The 18,224-nt window shown below is 55.9% G+C and overlaps 6 protein-coding genes across 6 annotated transcripts; 4 read left to right on the forward strand and 2 right to left on the reverse strand.

Moving 5' to 3' along the window:
- Positions 1–941: 941 nt before the first annotated feature.
- BKA78DRAFT_283910 (P-loop containing nucleoside triphosphate hydrolase protein) lies at positions 942–3,639 on the forward strand (the record flags this gene model as incomplete). Its single annotated transcript, XM_066885682.1, has 2 exons — positions 942–1,111; positions 1,163–3,639. Exons 1-2 carry the CDS (start codon positions 973–975, stop codon positions 3,637–3,639), a joined length of 2,616 nt encoding a protein of 871 aa, XP_066743471.1. The 5' UTR covers positions 942–972.
- A 790-nt stretch (positions 3,640–4,429) lies between these two features.
- On the forward strand, positions 4,430–7,048 carry BKA78DRAFT_151775 (uncharacterized protein). Its single transcript, XM_066882953.1, has 2 exons — positions 4,430–5,177; positions 5,260–7,048. Exons 1-2 carry the CDS (start codon positions 4,525–4,527, stop codon positions 6,881–6,883), a joined length of 2,277 nt encoding a protein of 758 aa, XP_066743472.1. The 5' UTR covers positions 4,430–4,524; the 3' UTR covers positions 6,884–7,048.
- Positions 7,049–8,582: 1,534 nt separating this feature from the next.
- BKA78DRAFT_316898 (amidase signature domain-containing protein) lies at positions 8,583–11,061 on the reverse strand. Its single transcript, XM_066888668.1, has 4 exons — positions 10,370–11,061; positions 9,967–10,294; positions 9,380–9,918; positions 8,583–9,315 (listed from the first exon to the last, which is right to left on the reverse strand). The coding sequence occupies exons 1-4, from the start codon at positions 10,676–10,678 to the stop codon at positions 8,773–8,775; spliced, it is 1,719 nt and encodes a 572-aa protein (XP_066743473.1). The 5' UTR covers positions 10,679–11,061; the 3' UTR covers positions 8,583–8,772.
- A 188-nt stretch (positions 11,062–11,249) lies between these two features.
- On the forward strand, positions 11,250–12,866 carry BKA78DRAFT_151813 (Alpha/Beta hydrolase protein). The gene is made up of 2 exons (XM_066882954.1): positions 11,250–11,287; positions 11,366–12,866. Exon 2 carries the CDS (start codon positions 11,460–11,462, stop codon positions 12,645–12,647), a length of 1,188 nt encoding a protein of 395 aa, XP_066743474.1. The 5' UTR covers positions 11,250–11,287; positions 11,366–11,459; the 3' UTR covers positions 12,648–12,866.
- Positions 12,867–12,920: 54 nt separating this feature from the next.
- On the reverse strand, positions 12,921–15,674 carry BKA78DRAFT_296490 (uncharacterized protein; the record flags this gene model as incomplete). Its single annotated transcript, XM_066886627.1, has 3 exons — positions 12,921–13,084; positions 13,171–15,580; positions 15,630–15,674. 3 exons carry the CDS (start codon positions 15,672–15,674, stop codon positions 12,921–12,923), a joined length of 2,619 nt encoding a protein of 872 aa, XP_066743475.1.
- A 465-nt stretch (positions 15,675–16,139) lies between these two features.
- On the forward strand, positions 16,140–17,689 carry BKA78DRAFT_252413 (phosphotyrosyl phosphatase activator; the record flags this gene model as incomplete). The annotated part of the gene is made up of 3 exons (XM_066884732.1): positions 16,140–16,768; positions 16,814–17,169; positions 17,211–17,689. The coding sequence occupies 3 exons, from the start codon at positions 16,140–16,142 to the stop codon at positions 17,687–17,689; spliced, it is 1,464 nt and encodes a 487-aa protein (XP_066743476.1).
- Between the last annotated feature and the right edge of the window lie 535 nt (positions 17,690–18,224).

The following is an 18,224-nucleotide window of genomic DNA, read 5'->3' on the forward strand; positions in this document are numbered from 1 at the left end:
TATTCACGGAGATGACTCCTTTGACGGCTCTGAGAATGTCTGCCTACCCTGGACCAACTGTCTCCATCACGGCCAAAGTCGATAGAGCACGCGCAGCAGCACATGCCAAGCCATGGCTCTCTCTTTCTCAACCGGATGATGCGGAACGCTGTGCGCCTTGACGTGGCTGGAAGCTTTGGAGGAGCTGTCTGTTGTGTTGTAGGGACGCGTAGAAAGATACGCGGTGTTGGGCAGTTTTGGTGCAAATTGCAGCCAACCACCACGACAAGTCCGTAAGCGAGCACTTCAACCTTACGGCCTTCACAGAATCCACTTCTAGATCTCACAGAATATGCATGACTGCCAGGGCTCCCCTGCCTTGAGCAACCGTCTTTGCGAGTCGTAGGCTTGTGTCTGCACACAGACTTTCTCTTAGTCTTCACGATGTGCTGTAGCCGTCTACAGCTGTATCAGTGTACTGATCTTTACGGAGCGGCCGTCAGTCTCTGTAGGCGCCTCCAATGACCTTCCTCGACCAATGTCTTGTCGATGCACGGCCAAAACCTAGCTTGCTCTGGGCTTTACGGCCTGTGGCGACATGGAAGCGCAGACTGCTGTCTCGTTTCTGTTTGCTGGCTACCAAATGTTGCCAGTTGCTCGTAGACTTTTGTTTATGCCCTGCAACGAACACCACCCACGCACGTCTTTCACCAAGCTCTCGTCCCTGCCCCCGGCGACCGCTCCTACTAGCTCGCACTTTATTTGTTTTTAAAGCGCAGCTTGCCCACTCCCCGACCTTCCACCTTTCCATCCTCATCACCTCTCTTCACCGTCTCATGACAACCACCTCTCATCAATTGTTTGCTCGTCTGTTGTCCTGAACCATTCCCGCCAATGCCAGGCATCAGGAACTCAACTAGCTCTCGAGGTAGGCGCTTGTCGCGTCAACTTTCCGAGCGATCCTCCCATCAACAAATCGTTGAGGTGGAGGAGATGGAGTCTGTTGTCGTCGAAGATTCGGCATCCGCCAGGGCTCAATCCACAGAAGTCCAACCTGCAAGAACTGAATCACTCGCCACGCGAGTGAAGCAAGAGAATCTGAACGATCAGCTAGCCACGCCTCGCCGTTCCAGTAAGAGCATTTCACTCCTCTGATTGTATCAAAGCTTACACGCCTCTGCAGTCACCGCCATTCCTGAAGCGCTCAACGCCATGGCCGCAGTTGATAGTCAACCTCTTGAGAATGTCGGCAAGTACATCAAGGAGTTGGTGAAGACAATCAATCGCATAGAAGAGCTTGGAATCCGAGAGGTTGCCGGAGAAACCCCAAAGATTGTCGTCGTCGGAGACCAAAGTGCTGGCAAAAGCTCAGTCATCAACGCCATTTCCGGAATCCAGGTGCCCAGGGACAGCGGGACTTGTACCCGCTGTCCGATGCAGATCACTTTGACGGACAAACAAGAGCCCAATGCCCAGTGGCGCTGCGACGTTTCCATCAGAAAAGAGTTTTGCTGGAGGGAGGAGAACCGGGTACCTCAGACAGACGAAGAGGATGCCTTCTTTCCATGGTTTCCCACCGAGACGGACATCACCCGCTTCAAGACTGTCTATGACAAGAGCGAGTTGCCAGAAGTCATTGCTCGGGCTCAGCTGGCCATCCTGAACCCTGATATTGAACCTATTCTCTACACAGGAGAACTTCCAAGGAACGGGTTCTACACCGAATTTTCTCCCAACCTCGTTTGTCTCGACATTTCTGCGCCCGGTCTTCCCAACTTGTCGTTTTACGATCTCCCAGGAGTCATCGCCCAGTCAGAGAGCGACAACCCCTACCTGACATCGATCGTCAAGGCTCTTGTGAAGAAGTACGTGGCGAAGGACAACGCCACAGTCTTGCTGTGTTGCGCAATGGAGGGTGATATCCAAAATTCAACTGCAATGGGTCTCGTCTATTCGGAAACCAATGCCAAGCACAGGACACTTGGTATTTTGACCAAGCCAGATCGCCTCCCGGAAGGCGACCCCTTGAAGCGTTGGGAGGGAATCATCAATGGTGACCTCTTTGCCAATGGACACGGATGGCATGTTGTCAAAAATCCCTCTCAAGCCGACATTGACCGCGACATGGACCACGCTGCTGCTAGACGAGGCGAGACAACCTTCTTCACCAACACTGCGCCGTGGAACTCCGGCTTTGCTCGGTTTCAGAACAGATTTGGTACCAGAAAGCTCGAAGACAGGCTATCTACCTTGCTCGCGAAGCAAATCTTGGCAAGCTTGCCTACCATCCGTGAAAAGGTACAGCAGGCACTCACTGAAATCCATGCGGAGCTGGCCCATCTCCCTGAGCCCCCCACATCGGAAGCGCAAAGGATCGTCTATGATAGAATCAACGCCTTTACGCAAAAGATTTCCGACCAGATCAAGGGAGACCATCCTGAGCATCAATTTCGCATGCGACTCAAGCAACTGCGGAAGGAATTCAGAGATGCTATTCAAAACCAAAGGCCGATTTTGATTGTCAGGACCCCCTCAGACGGCAAGGCGACCCCCCAGCCGGCTCCGCCTCAGATGAGAGCCAACTCTGTGTTGTCAACACCCACTAGAGCACCAGGAAACGGCAAACGGAGGCAGGATGATGACGCCATCGTCATCTCTGATGGAGAAGCGGAACCGTCGCCGACTCCCGTCAAGCGGCAAAAGACCAGAAATGACTCAGCCGCATCTGGAGAATTCGTCCAAAAGATTACCCTCGACGACATTCGCAAAGAACTCGATATTCACACGTCCTCGGACATTCCTGGCGAGATCGATCCTAGAGCTGTCAACCACCTGAGAAAGACAGCCCTCGCAAACTGGGACGCGCCCACGAAGAAGTTCATCGATGGAGTTGAGAATGCGTTGAAGACGCTTCTCGCAGAATCGACTGACATTGCGTTCCGGGCATGGAAGACTACCGAGCTGGCCAAGGAGTCGCGAAAGGTTGCGCAAGGCTTTCTGAACATGGGAATTCATGAGCAGCGGCAGAACGTCGTGCCTCGGACGCTTCGTCTTGAGCGGTTGAAGCCCATGACTGAGAATGAAAAGGCGCTCGAGGCGAATCAGCAGGAGGAGCTCGCTGCGTTCAACAAGGCGAGGTTGACTGCGCGTTCCCATGCACTCATCATGGAGGAAGCAGCCAGCACGGGTAAGCCCGTCCCAAGTTATCCTGAGCGTCAGAAAAAGATCAACAGCGAAAAGATCTTCGAGAGACTTGGCCCCGATCCTTACGCTAGGGAAGTGGAGGCGATGGCCAAGGTCCGCGCCTATTACACGATCGCCTCGATGCGGTTCATCGACCACATCAACCAGAGTCTTCAAGCAGAGCTGTTTGACAAATTCGAGAACCTCAGCGCAGGCGGACTTCGTTACGAGCTGATGACCGTTGTCTGCGGAGATCAAGAGAAGTGTGTGATGCTGCTTGCTGAAGATCCGGCACGCGAGCAGCGTCGCAGGGAGCTCCAAAGAGACAAGGCTAAGCTGGAGGACGCCATGAAATGTCTGCAGGAGCAAGATGACAAGTTCCGAGAGATGTCGACTTTTGGAAGCTCCAGCTCTGTCTCCGAGCACACTGTCAATGGCCATGTCGACATCATGGAAGGCATCGTCGAAGAGATGTAGGTCGAAACGCCACAACCGCCTGCGGGACTTCCCACCTCTTGTTCCCTGTCCCGATTGGATTGTGATGAGTCACAAGAACAGTCACGGCGCAACCTTGTCTAGTGGATTGGAATACAGGCGACGTGGGTTTTCATTGGGGAGGTGGAGGTGGAAGTGGGCAAAAGGGATAGCGATAGCGTTTGCGCGCAATGCATGGCTGGTTGGACTGGGATAAGCAACGACCCTAGTAGGTAGTAGGCTTTCTTGGTAGGAGCAATTTCCAGGAGTTTTCGAAAACAAGCCGTTCCAGTTGACCCGCGGGCGTTCCAACACTTTCACTGTGATGACACTCGAACGAGTTTGATCTAGCACCAACCTTGCCGGATTGGCGCTAGCTCCTATGTGCTGGACCCTTTGGCAGTAGTCCATGTGAGTACTCGGGTTGACCATGTACCTATCCTTCTCCTAAACCAGGGCGAGTCGGACTCGGGCATTGGCAGCCTCCCTGACCATGTCAACTGAAGAGGCGATCAGAGGTTGTCTCGCTCGGGATGCTTGGATCTTTGGCTGGCTTGCGGGAGAGCGGGAATCGCAGAGCGAGCAGATCCTGGTCGCTCCGACGGGACACCCGCAGCACAGACTTCTTCAGGAGTCCTCCTCGAGATAAAATGCATCTGCACCACCACCATGCTCTTCCCACCTCCCGCAATGCCATGACACGCTGCTGAACAGTGAGGCCATCACCACCCGGCCCCCAATCTTTGATTGTCCTCGTCCATCTCCGCCGACTTTACCACTCCTCTACCACCAACGACGGACCCTCGACCGACGCCCTCCGCACTGCTCAGCGGCTGCTGCTGCTAGCTACCTTAGACCTCACCCCATTCTCGACGCCGCCTTGCCAACATGCCCGACGATACCGACTCCAACTCCGCCGCAAACTTGGCCACCAAGGCCCCGAAAGACAAGAGCTGCCCCTTCTGTCACCAGGCCTTTACCTCGTCGTCGCTTGGACGCCACCTCGACCTCTACATCAAGCCCAAAAATCCCAAGGCCCCCGACGGCATTCACAATGTGGACGAGATACGAAGAATCCGCGGTGGCATAACAAGGCGGCACGCCCGTAGTGCTCAGGCTAAACAGGAGGGAAGTTTGACACCCGGGTCCTCGAGCGCTTCACAGCCCCAGCAACAACCGCCGCAGCAGCCGCAGCAGCCAAGCCAGCAGCAGGCGACTCAGCGACAAGGACAACCGGTAAACCACGCCGTCACCGCTGTGTCGGGCGACAGTTCAAGCCCGTCTGTCATGCAGAGTCCGGCGTTGAAACCTCCACCTCCGGGCAAGCCGCGAGTTTCATTCAACCAGCCTAATTGGCACAGCACGGGCGTCATCAACAATCTTCCGCCCAGAGCAAGTCTGTCTGGAGAAGCGGGCAAGGCAAGGCACGAGCAGCAAAAGCGAGGCTTTGAAAATAGACAGATGCTAAATGAAGAGCTGGACCATGGAAAAGCGGCTGAATTGGCGCTTAGGGAGGTCCTTGGGAGCGTGAGGGAAGCTAGGTCTGTTGCCTTTGGGTTTCTCTCTCAAAGTAGCGAGAGCTTTACTTGGAGAGCCATTGGTGTCGGTACTAACATTCTCCAGCGTTCGATCTTCCGGGTTAAATTTGTTTGACTTCGATCCCTTTACCTTGAGCTTCCCATCTCTGTGTCTCCACATCCTCCCTGCTCCGGCAACACTCTTCGCCCCGAGTCCATTTCCAACCACCGAGTCATGGTCTGTTACACCGCCTGGGCAAAAGCAATTCGACGCGCTGCAGAGGAATGTCCGCGACCGATTGATGCAAAGACAACGGCATCTCCAACTTTATGGCAATACTGCTTCCTTTTCGGCGTCTACTCCCTCGGCTTCTGCGTCGTCACCGCTCCCCACGCCACCACTTGGAGGAATTGAGCAAGAACCAACACGCCTCTTTTCCCACTTGCAGGAGGCCTTTGCCCACTGGAAAACGCTATCTGAGAAGCAGAGGCAGGAAACATGGGCCCTGGAGATATTGCGCTCGTATACCCGTGCAGACGAGGCAAGAAGGGAAGCCGAAAACAGCTTGGAAAATGCGAGAAAAGAAATTGAAACCCTGAGAAACAATCGCTGGATCAATATGGGCATGGCATCATCAGCATCACAATTCGGTGCTACCCCCACCTCGACGGGAACCCCGGGAGGAAATGCGCTTCAAGTACCTACGGAGACGTTTAAAGAGCTGGCCGGAAAACAAGGACAAGGCCTCGACCCTCGGGCATGGGACTACGACAAGCTGATTGAAAAATGGACGATTGTGATCAAGGAAAACAAAAAGGCCGGGGTGGGCTTGGCAGGACAAAGGAGTTTGAGCACAAGTGCTGTAACAGCATCGGTTCCTGCGACACAGGGGGGCAATCTGGCTGTAGCCAGCCCGGCCGTACCTGGCGGAAACAACGTGCTCAGCAATCATATCAGGATGGTTCAAGACAATGGGCTGAGCACGCCGACGACGCTTGTGACGCCTTCTATGGGAATGCCGAACGGCTTCGCTGCGCCAGCAGCCACACGAGACGGACTACCAGACTCTGACGCCACTGAGGTTATGAATGGAGAGGACATGGAGGAAGACCCGGATGCCGATGCAGACGCGGAAACGGTGATTTGCACAGACGAATCACAGCCACAGCGCCCTCCGCACTCCCGACAGCACAGCCATCAACGACAGCATCATCCTCACGTCCAAGTCCAACAAATCCAGCAAATGCCTCAAGTGCAGCAAGTCCAACAGGTGCCGCAGATGGCACAAGTCCCGCAAGTTCCGCAACAACAGCAGCAGCAGCAACACATGCATCCCGGCCCGCCGCATGCCACACAACACCACGCCTCGCTCCCATCATCGCAGATGTCTCAGCCTCCGCAAATGCAACAACAATCCTTGGCCACGCCGACCCTCCCTGGCCAGCAGCAACAGCACTCGCAACCGCCCACTCCGCACGGCCCGCAGCCGCCCCAGACGCACCCGCAAGCGTGGCCCCAGATGGCCGGCCCAACCCACCCCAGCGCGCACTTTCCCGGCCTGCAAAACATGACGGGCATCAACGAAGCCCGCAAGAACTCGCAAATCATGCCCGAGTCCACCGGCGTGAGTGCCGGTGTCAGCGGCGCCGCATTGATGGACGGCATCGAGCTCCAGGCGCACCCAGGCGGCCCCGAGGCCTTTATGACAGGCGCGGGCGGCTGGGGATGAAGATGATGAAAAGTTTCACCTTTTTTTTTTCTCGTCCTTTTCTGCCGCGAGACCGTCGTTTCCAAAACACTTCGATCTTTTCGCACTCCAAAAGTCCGATTTTTTTTTTCCCAGTTGGCAGCGATTCAGCGCGAATGAAGCGAAGCGCTTGGGAGTTTTTTCTTTTGCCACCCCCTGTTTTGAGCTACACCCTTAATTTGATGACGAGCTGAGGAACTAAAAGGGACACCACATGTACCAGCATGCAAGAGCATTGGGAGTTTTGATACCGATAGGTCGGAGTAGTGTTGAGGCGGAAGAGAGGCTGCGGAGTTTCCAAATTTGAACGCATGAGCTTGGGAGTTCTGTCTATCTTGATGCTTCTCTTCGAAACTTATTTTTTCTCCCCAGCTTCATCGATGGATGATGGGTTTGTACGCGTCTATCTGTCTCTGGTGTTGATTTACTTGACTGCATGCGGCATTTTGAGGAGCGATCAAGAGCGACTGAGCGAAGCGTGGTTTGTCATAACTGCGGTCCCGCTTATGAGCTTTGCCTGCGCTGTTTTTGATGTTTGTTGCCCCCCTTTCTGGATGTGGAGAAAGAACACCGTCTCTCTCCACTGTCCATTTTCCCTTGAAATTTTTACAATACACTACGTTTCTCCCCGCTCTCCCAACCACTTGTATGTATCTTCTCAACTATATCCACCCCACCAGCCAACCTATCTGCCTACCTACCTTCCATCACCTTGGGGATCCTCGACTGATATTGGGCTGCCGTGAAAACCACGCCATTGTAATTATTACTACCGTCATGCCATCATCGTATGTACGATACCCTTTACCTGCGTTTCTCTGCGCTGTTCGTCGGGGCGTAGGTCATCGTGTGCCGACTCTTCCCGCTTCCCGACCTTGTGCGAAGAAGAGTGCGTAGGTACGCAAGGCAGAAGAGAGCGAGTTTCGGAGTACCATGTCATGGCATTGCCACAAATCACGGCCCCGACCAACTAACAGACCCACTACCTACGTAACCTGCTGCTGCTATAGGCAAAGGCAAAGACTTCAGAGAGACAACTGTTGACTGACCATCAGCGCTTGAAAGCTCAAACGATCTCCTGCAAAAGAACCGCCGCGACACACACGCAAACAAGCAGAAAGTGAGAAAAAATGACACACGCCGCGCAATCTTGTCGTTGGCGTGTTCTTCCCTTATTCCCTCCTGCTATCCCGCCCCGGGTGCGCTCGTCTCTGCCTTGGCTCTCGCCGAGGCACGGATGGGCTGGCATGTCTGGCGGGGACAGAGCGGTTTGATGTTGCTCGCCACCCCCCTCGATCCTGTCTGTCTACCTGACTGAGGTGCCCTTCTAGCTCTCCTCTCCTCTCCGCCACGCTCTCACCTGACTTGCATGCGCGCAATCAAAAAATCCAGGGGGATACTTGGCGTACAGTACGGTCATCGTCATGCAGAGGACGGCAGACAGCTTGAGCCTGAGGGGGCGGTTAACTACATACCCATATGGCTGCAGCATCCATTGAACACGCGCGAAGTCGCGACCTGTCAAGCCCGGTGGCGGCGTGTATGAGTGGCGGCTTCCGAAGCGACATGTCACAAGAAACCCAAGTCACCATCGCCTTTTTCGTTTTTGCATCGACCAGGACAGGGGTAGCCAGTGGCCCCTTGTCCATTTGCACGCTTTACTGACCGTCTGACGGGGGGAGAAAAGGAAGACGAAGCATTTTGGGGACAAAGAAGGAGTCAAATTCGGACTACCCAAAAAAAAGCACGAGGAGGGCTCAATCAATCACGCACACACGCATCTACCAAACGACCGATCAAAACCGACCTACCTACTATCAAGAAGCGCCCAAAAGCCAAACCTCAAGACCAACCGAATCTCACACACGAGACTAGGCTTTCAACGCCTTATCCACCACCTCGGCAACCGCCAACATCTTCTCCTCCTGCAGCCTCCTCCCAATCAACTGGACGGCAATGGGTGCGCCCTTTTGGATCAATGGATCAAAGCCCTCGTGCGCTTTGCGCTCGACGTCGCTACGCCACGTCAGGCCCTCATCGGGCTTGTCAACCGCCGGATCAACAACAACGCCGCTGGGCACAATGACGGCGCTGTAGTCGAGGACGTTGACAAACGTGGTCGCAAACGTGTAGGGGAACTTGTTCTCCATGGCGGGCGGGTGGGGGCAGGGCGGCGCGATGATGGCGTCGATGGGGCGGCCCGTGGACGTGGTTTTGGCCGTGCTGTTCCAAAAGTCCATGTACGCCTTTTGCACGCGGCGCTTGCGCACGTTGAGGGCCGCGATTTCGCTCGCCGTCTTCTCCGCTTGCAGCGTTTCCGGCACGTGCACCATGAGGTGAGGCGCGGGCGGTTCGCCCGAGAGTCCGAAGGCTTTGAAGACGTCGGTGCCGCCGTCGAGGCCCCAGGTTGTGTTCTGGATGGGTTGATGTTAGGAGGGAGGAGGGTGAAGGTAGGTTCGGTTTCAGGGGCAGACTTACGGCGATTTCGTAGAGGAGCTTGTGATCGCATTCCTTAGGGGGCACCCAATCGACGACTTCGTGGCCCGCCTTCTTGACGGCCTCGACAACGGCTTCGAGACCCCGACGTACGGGAGCCGTGGGACGCACAATGCCGTCGTCACGGAGCACGCCAAAGACCAGCTTGCCATCGCTGCGCACCTTCTCCGCCTGCTCCTCGCGCCACGGAATCTCGTGCACGAGCGGGTCCTCCCACCACGGCTCGCTGTCAACAACAGCCTTGGTCAACAGGCGGATGCTGTCCACGCTGCCAGCGATGGGTCCGATGACGGACAAGATGGTGTTTTGGCCGTCCATCGAGTTGGCCATGCCCTCGTACGGCAAGCGGCCATTGCTGGGCCGAAGCCCGTACAGACCGTTGAACGCACTGGGGATTCTAACGGAGCCGCCAATGTCGGTTCCAAAGCCTCCTGGGGACCCCTTGAAGCCGACGAGGGCGCCCTCGCCACCTGAGCTGCCGCCACAGCTGACCAGTCTGTTGATCGGATTGCGGACCCACCCTGGCATTGGGTGAGTAGATGGTTAGATGAGTGGGACGAGTCACGCACCAACGATGTTGTTGACCGTCTCGCCGCACATGAGCGTCTGAGGCACTGCCGTCTTGCAGTACAGCACCGCTCCCTGGCGCCGCATCTCATTCACAATGACCGACTCGTGCGTCTTGTACAACGGAGACGATGCGTCGCCTTCCCATGTTCCCAGCCAACCGACGTATCCCATGGTAGTGTCGAGCCCCTTCATGTGGCATTGGTCCTTCAGGGAGACGGGCAGTCCGTGGAGCATTCCCATGGGCTTCTTGTGCTCCGCAAAGTAGGCATCGAGCTTCTCGGCCGTGGCGATCGCATTGGCGAAGTCGGTTTCATGGAGGCACCCAAGCTAACGTTGTTAGTCATGCTGCTCCAATGACTTGCAGTGATGTTGACATGTATGTATTTTGATTCCTATGCGTACCAATTGGTGTGCCATGCAGGCGCGATGAATAAACGCCTTGGTCACCTCAACGGCGCTCCACTCGCCCTTTGTTGTCTTGGTCACAATATCCGCCGCATTGGTCTCGGTGATTTCAACCTCGCGCGGCGAAAGGTACTTGTGCGCAAACGCCCCAGTGACGTTTGGCTGCTCCTCGGGCATCGGCAGCGGTTCCGGGATCAGATATTCGCGGGGCAGCGTCGCGAGGATGGCCTCACGCTTTGCGCGAGCAGCTTCCTCCCACGATGTCTTTTTGCCGTTGGTTGTAACGGTTGTCGTTGTTGTCGCCATGATCGGTTGCTGTGGAGTGTCGGGCTATGTTGGATAGCGAAGATGGAGCAATTGGAAAGGAGAAGGACAGGACTGATGGATTGGTAATGCTGGAGGAGCCATAGCTTTATCGGTCAACATGGCGGATGAAATGGTATGCGTGCTGGCACTTATCAGACCACAGCTTTATCAATGCGGTAGAGCAAAAGAGTGGGGAGTGGGGGAGGGCGAAAGGGACGCGCGCAAGCGGCGGCGGGGAAAGCATGCTGGGGTTGTAAGTAAGGATGGCGTATCGCGAGCCTCGATTTGGAGGAGAAGGGAAACGGGATGGAAAAGCATAGATATCGGATTCGGGATGAGGTGATGATGAAAAAGGAATGAAAGGCCCGGCACGTGGTTGCGCGATGTCGTGGAGCGCGGAAGCTCTGGAGCTCGGTGGAGCCTGGGAGGACGCTTGGGCCAGCCGGAAAATAAAACCAGCCGGTGCCTCGGCAAGTGCTCAGGAACCCCCAGCCACCAGCCACGAACCGACTGCCCGACTGCTTCCTTCATCTGATATTCCCACGTTGACGTCGAAACCCTCGCCAGCAACTTTATATCCTGCCTAGGCCTGCTAGTCCAAGCTCGGCCGTAAGCAGCAACGCAACCACCGCCATGTGTTTTCAGTCGGAGCGGAGAAGGAGGGCCTGGCTGACTGCTGAATAAAAGTGCCGCCTCTGTCCTACCATGACAATTGAAACCCTTCGTCCGCTTCCTATTGCGATTCTACCTGTCCTCTTCATCCTCAAGACGGCTGCTGGAAATGTGTCCAACGGTGCTCCACCACCAGCCCGTACGGGGCCTCTACGCCCTCTACGCCATCACCCTCGAAGCGATTCGCATGCCAATTTGGATGCTGCTCTTTCTGATTCCCTCGCTGCGACCATGCCCGCAATGGACCCATCCTCAGGCCGTGCGGCACAAGATTCTCAAGGCCTTCGTCTACCACTCGGCTATGCTCGAGATCCTCGTGCCGCTGTCGCTCAGCCCCGGCCGCGAGGGGAACCGCTTCGTCGTCATGCCGCCCGCCGAGTCGAGTTTATACCAGGGCCCCATGGTCGACAAGTGTGGCACCGTTCGGCCTGAAAAGATTGGCGGCACCTGGTACCCCACGCCTTACCCCAGCCCCGTCGCTAGCGGCGGCCCGGTACCGACAAACAAGGAAGCCAAAAACGACAACGACCACGGCTTCGTCGTGCTGCACTTCCACGGCGGCGCGTTTGTGCTGGGTGACGGTCGCGAGCGCGACTGCGGCCCTCTTGCGCGCGGCATGCTCCGCTGTGCCGGGCCCAGCGGCGTGCGCTACATCTTCTGCCCTCAGTACCGGCTCGCGGGGCCGCCGTCGAATGTGCGCTTCCCAGGCGCGCTGCAAGACGCCGTAACATCCTACGCGCACCTCTTGCGCACGATGCGCATCCCCACCTCCCGCATTGTTGTCAGCGGTGACAGCGCCGGCGGCAACATCGTCTTCGCCTTGCTGCGCTACATTTCCGAGTACGGCGCCGCGACCGGCCTGCCACCGCCCGCCGCCGCCTGGTGCTGGTCCCCCTGGATCAACCCTTCGGTCGCCATTGACAAGAAGCAAATCGCCCGCTCCCCAAACTACGGCACCGACTACCTGTCCAAGGACTTTGGCGCCTGGGGCGCCCGCGTCTACGTCTCTCCCCACGTGCCTCTCGACAACCCGTACGTTAGCGGCGGCCCGCACCCCTTCTATACCGCTACCCCCGTCTTCGTGCAGACGGGCGGCGCCGAGGTGCTCTTCCACGAAAACGTCGAGTGGGTCGAGTCCATGCAAAAGGTCAAGGGGAACCGCATCTTCATCGAGATTGTCGACTACGCGCCCCACGACATTCCCTTGATTGCACACATTGCCGGCTTTGCGGAGCAGTATGACGAAGTAGCGACCAAGGCGGGCGAATTCCTGAGGACTCATGCCACAAAGGCTTGAGACCCATTTCTGGTCTTCTGTAGAAATTGAGGTTTGTGAGCTAAACGGAATAAAGGATGTATGAACGTCACGAATGGGTTGATAGACAACAATGTAATGAACAGTCGAATTTCCAAATCAAGAGGGTCCAAGAACGAATATCCTATTGCTCCTCGATTCAAAGGGGGTATCATAAATGCTGGAATAATCGCCAAGCAGGAACGTGCGAAGGAAATATCGGGTCGAGACGTCAGTCGACGAAGCGAGGCATCCAGCGCCGTGTATTGACGACTTTCAAAACGTAGGGATTCTGTCGACCCAGTCGTAAAGACCCGCAAGCCAAATCTTGAAGTACCGCGCCTTTGCCGTGATATCCTGTACGGTGAAGCGTCGCAGATTGCCGCCAGGAGGGCAGTGATTCTTGATGATTTGGCTGTATACTGCGAAACGCGGATTTGCTATTGGTCAATTGTTAGCCCAGGCGTGTCCCACTCAGATGGCTGAGAAGTGGGAAGAGGGGAAAATGGGAGAGAAGCCAACTCACTATAATCTTGCTTCGAGTATTCGTCCAGCGCCTCCATCAGGACCATACCCTCGACATCAGTCCAATCCGGTCCCACAATCTCCTGTGCCATATGCTGCTGCTGCTGTCTCAACACGGCATCGCCGCCGCCATTTTGCTGACTCGAAGCTCCTCCTGCTCGACGGTGCTCAAACGCATCCACGCGGTCAAACGTCACCCCATTCGCATCGACATTATCCACCTCCTTCTCCACGTCTTCGTCCCAGTGTTGAGGTAGCTCGACGATGCCCAGATTCCCCATGTACCGCGGATCGGGCTCCACCTTCATGCGCACCAGGTGCAGTCTTCGCCAGTCTTCATGGCGTTCGCGTTGCTTGGCGAGGCGGTGTGCTTCCTTTTCGCGCCGCTTGGCGGCGAGCTCGTCGCGCTGGCGGTCTTTTTCTCGGTCTGCTTCGCGCTGTTCCCTGGTGGCTGCGCGGCGGATCTCAGCGAGCAACTCCTTGTGCCATGCGCGGAGAGGCGCGACGACGTGGTTATTGATGGGCTGCTTCAATTTGAGGTTTGCTGCAGGAGAGCGGTTGCTTTTCCGGACGCGGTCACCGAGTTTGACAATGACGGCGGCGAAGTTGGCGATGTACTTGGCGTGCTCGGATGGCAAGCTTCCGTCTTGACGACCGAAGAACAGGTCGAGGAGTGTGATGGTGCCGTAAAGGGTCCTCAGGAGCGCTGGGAATATGAACGCATAGATGTCTTGGAGGAAGAATTTTTCTGGATGATCGAGGTCGAGGTTGTCAAGGACTTCGGTGATTTGGGAGGTGTGTTTTCGGATCGTTCGAACGGCTTCGGCCTTGGATAGAACTTCCTGGGAGGCTCTTATTTCCGCCCCGCTGAGTGCTGTGAACTGGTCCTTGATGAGCTGCCGCAGCCTGGCGCATCGAGATTTGAGAGCTTTCCCAGTTTGGCTCTCAATCTCAAGACTGTTCTCCTTGACACACTTCCTGGCTCTTCTCATGCCTTCTCGTCGGACCAGTATCGCCTCCATATTTTCCTTGAGTCCGAAGAGGCCGTGTCCATCACCTCGAGGCTCGTCATCGCTCGAAGAGCTTCCGCTATCCTCAGCAGCATTTTCTGCTCCTGCCTCTCTCGTTCGTCTGTTTTCCCGCTCCTTTGCCCCTGACTGTTTCCTTTTGTCCGCTTCGACTGGTCTGCTCGTCGCCCGTTCGTCGACGCCGTTTTCTTCTTCGTCTTCACTTTCCTCGTCATCATCTTGCTGCTCTTGAAATCTTCTCTGCTTTTCTTTCCCACCGCCATCGCCGTTTACTCCTTCCTCTTCTTGGCGTCCATTCTGCTGCTCGTTCGCATTGGACTCGTTTCCCTTCCCGTTTTCTTGATTTTCTTGGCCGTTTGTCCGCTCTTCAGAATCGTCCCCTATTTGTTCCGATGAGGCAATTTCAAAGGCGTTATCATCAGGAATTTGACTGCTGTCCGCGGCCTGGGCAGTCTCATTTTCCGTGTCCAATTGACTTGATGATTCAGCGGTTTCCTCTGCCCTTGGCGTCTTGGCCTGGTGCCCGGCGCTGGGGCCTCTCTTCCTCTTAGGAGTTCGACCAAAGAATAGCGTGCGGATTGGGCCCTCTCCTAATTTTTCAGAGTCTCGCATGACACTTTCCCGCGCCTTGCGAGGGAGTCTACCCGTTCTCAACTTCGGTGGCAGCTTTCGGTACTTCTCACTCCATCGAACCAGAACGCCGTACTCACTCTTGCAGAGATGCAAATGTGCGAGTATTGATTCGTCTGGTTGTGGGAGCTCGTCATCGTACTGCGTTGAATCGGCTGCCCTCTCAATGTCCTCCCTTACCGGCTGAAGTATGCTGCTGTGTCCAACACCAAGTCCTTGGACAAACATAAGGACCCTAAAATATACGCAGCGGTTGATCAAGTCCTTTGCGTGCTCCCAATCCGAAATCTTGCTGGCCAACCGGCGGCAGGAGCACAATACTTGGTGCGCATCCTCCTTTTGTTTTGTGGTGAGGTTTTCCAACAACAAGGCGTCGGACCATTCATCCCCCCATCTCTTGTCACATAACATTATTGCGGACCTTCGATCCATCTCTTTTAGCTCATTCGCGTCGAAGTCAGCACCGCTTGGGAACTTCTCTAAGATGTCTTCAATCTCGGCTTCCAACAATCCGGATTCCCGCAGCCTCGCCTGCGCATATTCGCGCTTGAAACGTTGCCTCTCCCTTGGCTGAGGTTTTGCGGAGGTGGAAGATTCGGCGGCATCGTCGCGAGTGTTGGCCTTGAGCTGGAGTACGGAATTGATCAAATCGACGGGTTTCGTGGATTTTAGCGGAGACCTCTCATGACTCGCCTCTTTCCGAAGCTGAGCTGAAGGTTCATCTTCGCTTGTACTGGTTGCGCCGTCGGATTCCTGCAGCGGTTAGCCAGCTGATCGCGACTGAGCGAGTTGAGCGACGGACTTGGACTTCCTGGCGACGAGCTGCTGCGCGCGTCTTCCGCACCATTGCGCAAGTCGAGCTGCCAGCTAGGCGCTTGGTGCTTGGTACTTTTAATCGAGTATTGAGTGTGTCGAAGGGTGTTGATTGGATTTGCGACGTCGATGTAAACGTGAAGCTGAAGGTCCCCACCACGGTTGCCGTAGCATCCGTTGAGCGTGCGATCGGCCCGAGTCGATGAGATAAGATTAGATCCTCCTCAGTGTGTGACGAATCCAAGACGACCGCATCCAATTTCGACGGTCTTGAATTCTGCGGACCTTGGTTCTTCTGAAGAATCTTTTTCTCGTCGCAGTCTCTCAGCTCCCCAGGCAATGGAAGCTCTGCAACGGAACTCGAAGCTACCTCCGGCTACGTCAGCGACCTAGGAGCTTGGGCCAACCCCGCTGCGCGTTCCTGTCCGCACGTGAAAGGGCTGTCGATGTCATAACCGTCTCTGTCCTCTTGAAAACCGCGCCGCTGCAACCTTACACCATGGCCGACGCTCTAGAAGGCAACAAGTCACTGGCCAAGCTCGACCCTGCTTCGACGCACCGCTTCCAGACGCCCAAAAAGACCATCAACGAAGGCGAAGATGTCAACTTCTTCCTCACCTCCAAAGGCTATGCCGACATCATGACCTGGCTCTTGCAGCTCAATGCCGCCATGTTTCCAAAGAAAACCGACTCGTCGTACCGCACCTGGAGCTTGGGCGACGGAGATGTGGCATTCTCCGACCCGGTGCAGAAGCTCAGAAGCTTACTGCAAAAGCTGGCTTCCGTCATCGATGAGGCTCCTCCAGATCCCGGCCCACGTCGTTTCGGCAATGTCAGTTTCCGCAAGTGGTTTGAGATTGTGGAGCAACGGCTGCCTGCCTGGATGGACGAGACTTTGCCAGCCAACGTTCTCGAGTTTGGGAAAGATGACGGCGGGGATGGCAAAGCAAAGGACGAACTCGTCGCGTACCTTCTCGGCAGCTTCGGGAGTGCTCAGAGGTTAGATTATGGAACGGGTCATGAGTTGAGTTTCTTGGCATTCTTGGGCGGCATCTGGAAACTTGGGGGATTTGCGGAAGCAGACCCTGGCGTGGAGGAGCGTGGGATTGTCATTGGAGTCATTGAGCCGTAAGTGGGACATTCCCGAGTTGCGATTGGATCTGACATGGACAGGTACCTCGAGCTGATTCGTCGTTTGATTCTGACCTACACCCTGGAACCAGCTGGTTCTCATGGAGTTTGGGGACTGGATGATCATTCCTTTGTCCCATACATTTTCGGCTCCGCTCAGCTGTCACCCCCTATCCGTAGCCCTGCTGATATCCCGGGCGAGGGCTCACTTCCAAACGCTCCTGACCCAGGCGATGTCGCCAAACCCAACGCTGTACAACGCGAGCGCAAGACCAACATGTATTTCGGCGCGATTGGCTTCATCTACGACGTGAAAAAGGGTCCATTCTGGGAGCACAGCCCCATCCTGTACGACATTTCTGGTGTCAAGGCGGGTTGGGCAAAGATCAACAAGGCACGTGGAGCGGTCCCTTTTTTCAAGTTGGTTCGCTAATTAGAGCACAGGGCATGTTGAAAATGTACAATGCCGAGGTTCTTTCCAAATTCCCCGTGGTGCAGCACTTTCCCTTTGGCTACCTTTTCTGCTGGGAGAAGGACCCGACGGCGGCCGAACCGCCCAAGACAGTACACACGCAGAATCAGCCATTGAGGACTCCTCCAACAGCGCAAGCAAGCGAGGGAACCCAGAGACTTCCTCCCCAGGTCACCAAAGGATTCTCAGCGAATCCCCAGACTGGTCTACCAATGACAGCGGCTCCCTGGGCCAGGCCGTCAGGGACCACGGGGACCACAGGGGCGGGAGGCCTGGGCAGATCACGGCAAGGTATGACGCAGATACCCGCTGCCTCAGCTTCCAACGATGTGACGACGGCAGCACCCTGGGCAAGGTCGGCTGCAACGTCGCGGTCCGAGGGAGGGCAAACGGCTGGCATGGCTCCCACGCAAGCTCCTTGGGCACGCAAAGATCTGGCGCCATAAGCAATCAGCAGCACGGTTAGATTGGACAAGTCATTTCCTCATGAGCCAACGAGACCTTCTCGGGCCGGCGGCAGAGAATTGGCCCAGGCTCCAATACGTCGCGGCAGGAGGCGCAGCGATTGGTGGGCAGATCAGAAATGAAGGAAGGCTGCCTCGCATTTCGGATTCCAAGGCAGCATGTTTTCTACAAGTGCACGCCGGAATATGCAGGACATGCGGCTGCGAGTAATGGATACATGAACTTGAGCAGTGGAGGATAAGGACACGAGCAGCAGAGTATCCGCGGGCGTTGGCGTAGGCGTGGGGCAAGTACCGTCGCACTGAAAGGTAGACAGACAGCCACTGGCAGGGCCAGAGTCAGCAGGACGCTTGGGCCAAAAATAGCCACCTCATGAAACGGGGACGCCAGAATCTGGGGCTGAGCAAGCTGCATCCATGCACTCGTCTGCGCGCGGGACGAGCTCCCCCCAAGTCTCACGACTCCTCATGCTTCCACCCCACAACTAACCTCTGCTCGCCGACCGACCGCTTCTTT

Source organism: Phyllosticta capitalensis (assembly GCF_038381095.1).
Source record: "Phyllosticta capitalensis strain CBS 128856 chromosome Unknown BKA78scaffold_6, whole genome shotgun sequence".
NCBI lineage: Eukaryota > Fungi > Ascomycota > Dothideomycetes > Botryosphaeriales > Phyllostictaceae > Phyllosticta > Phyllosticta capitalensis.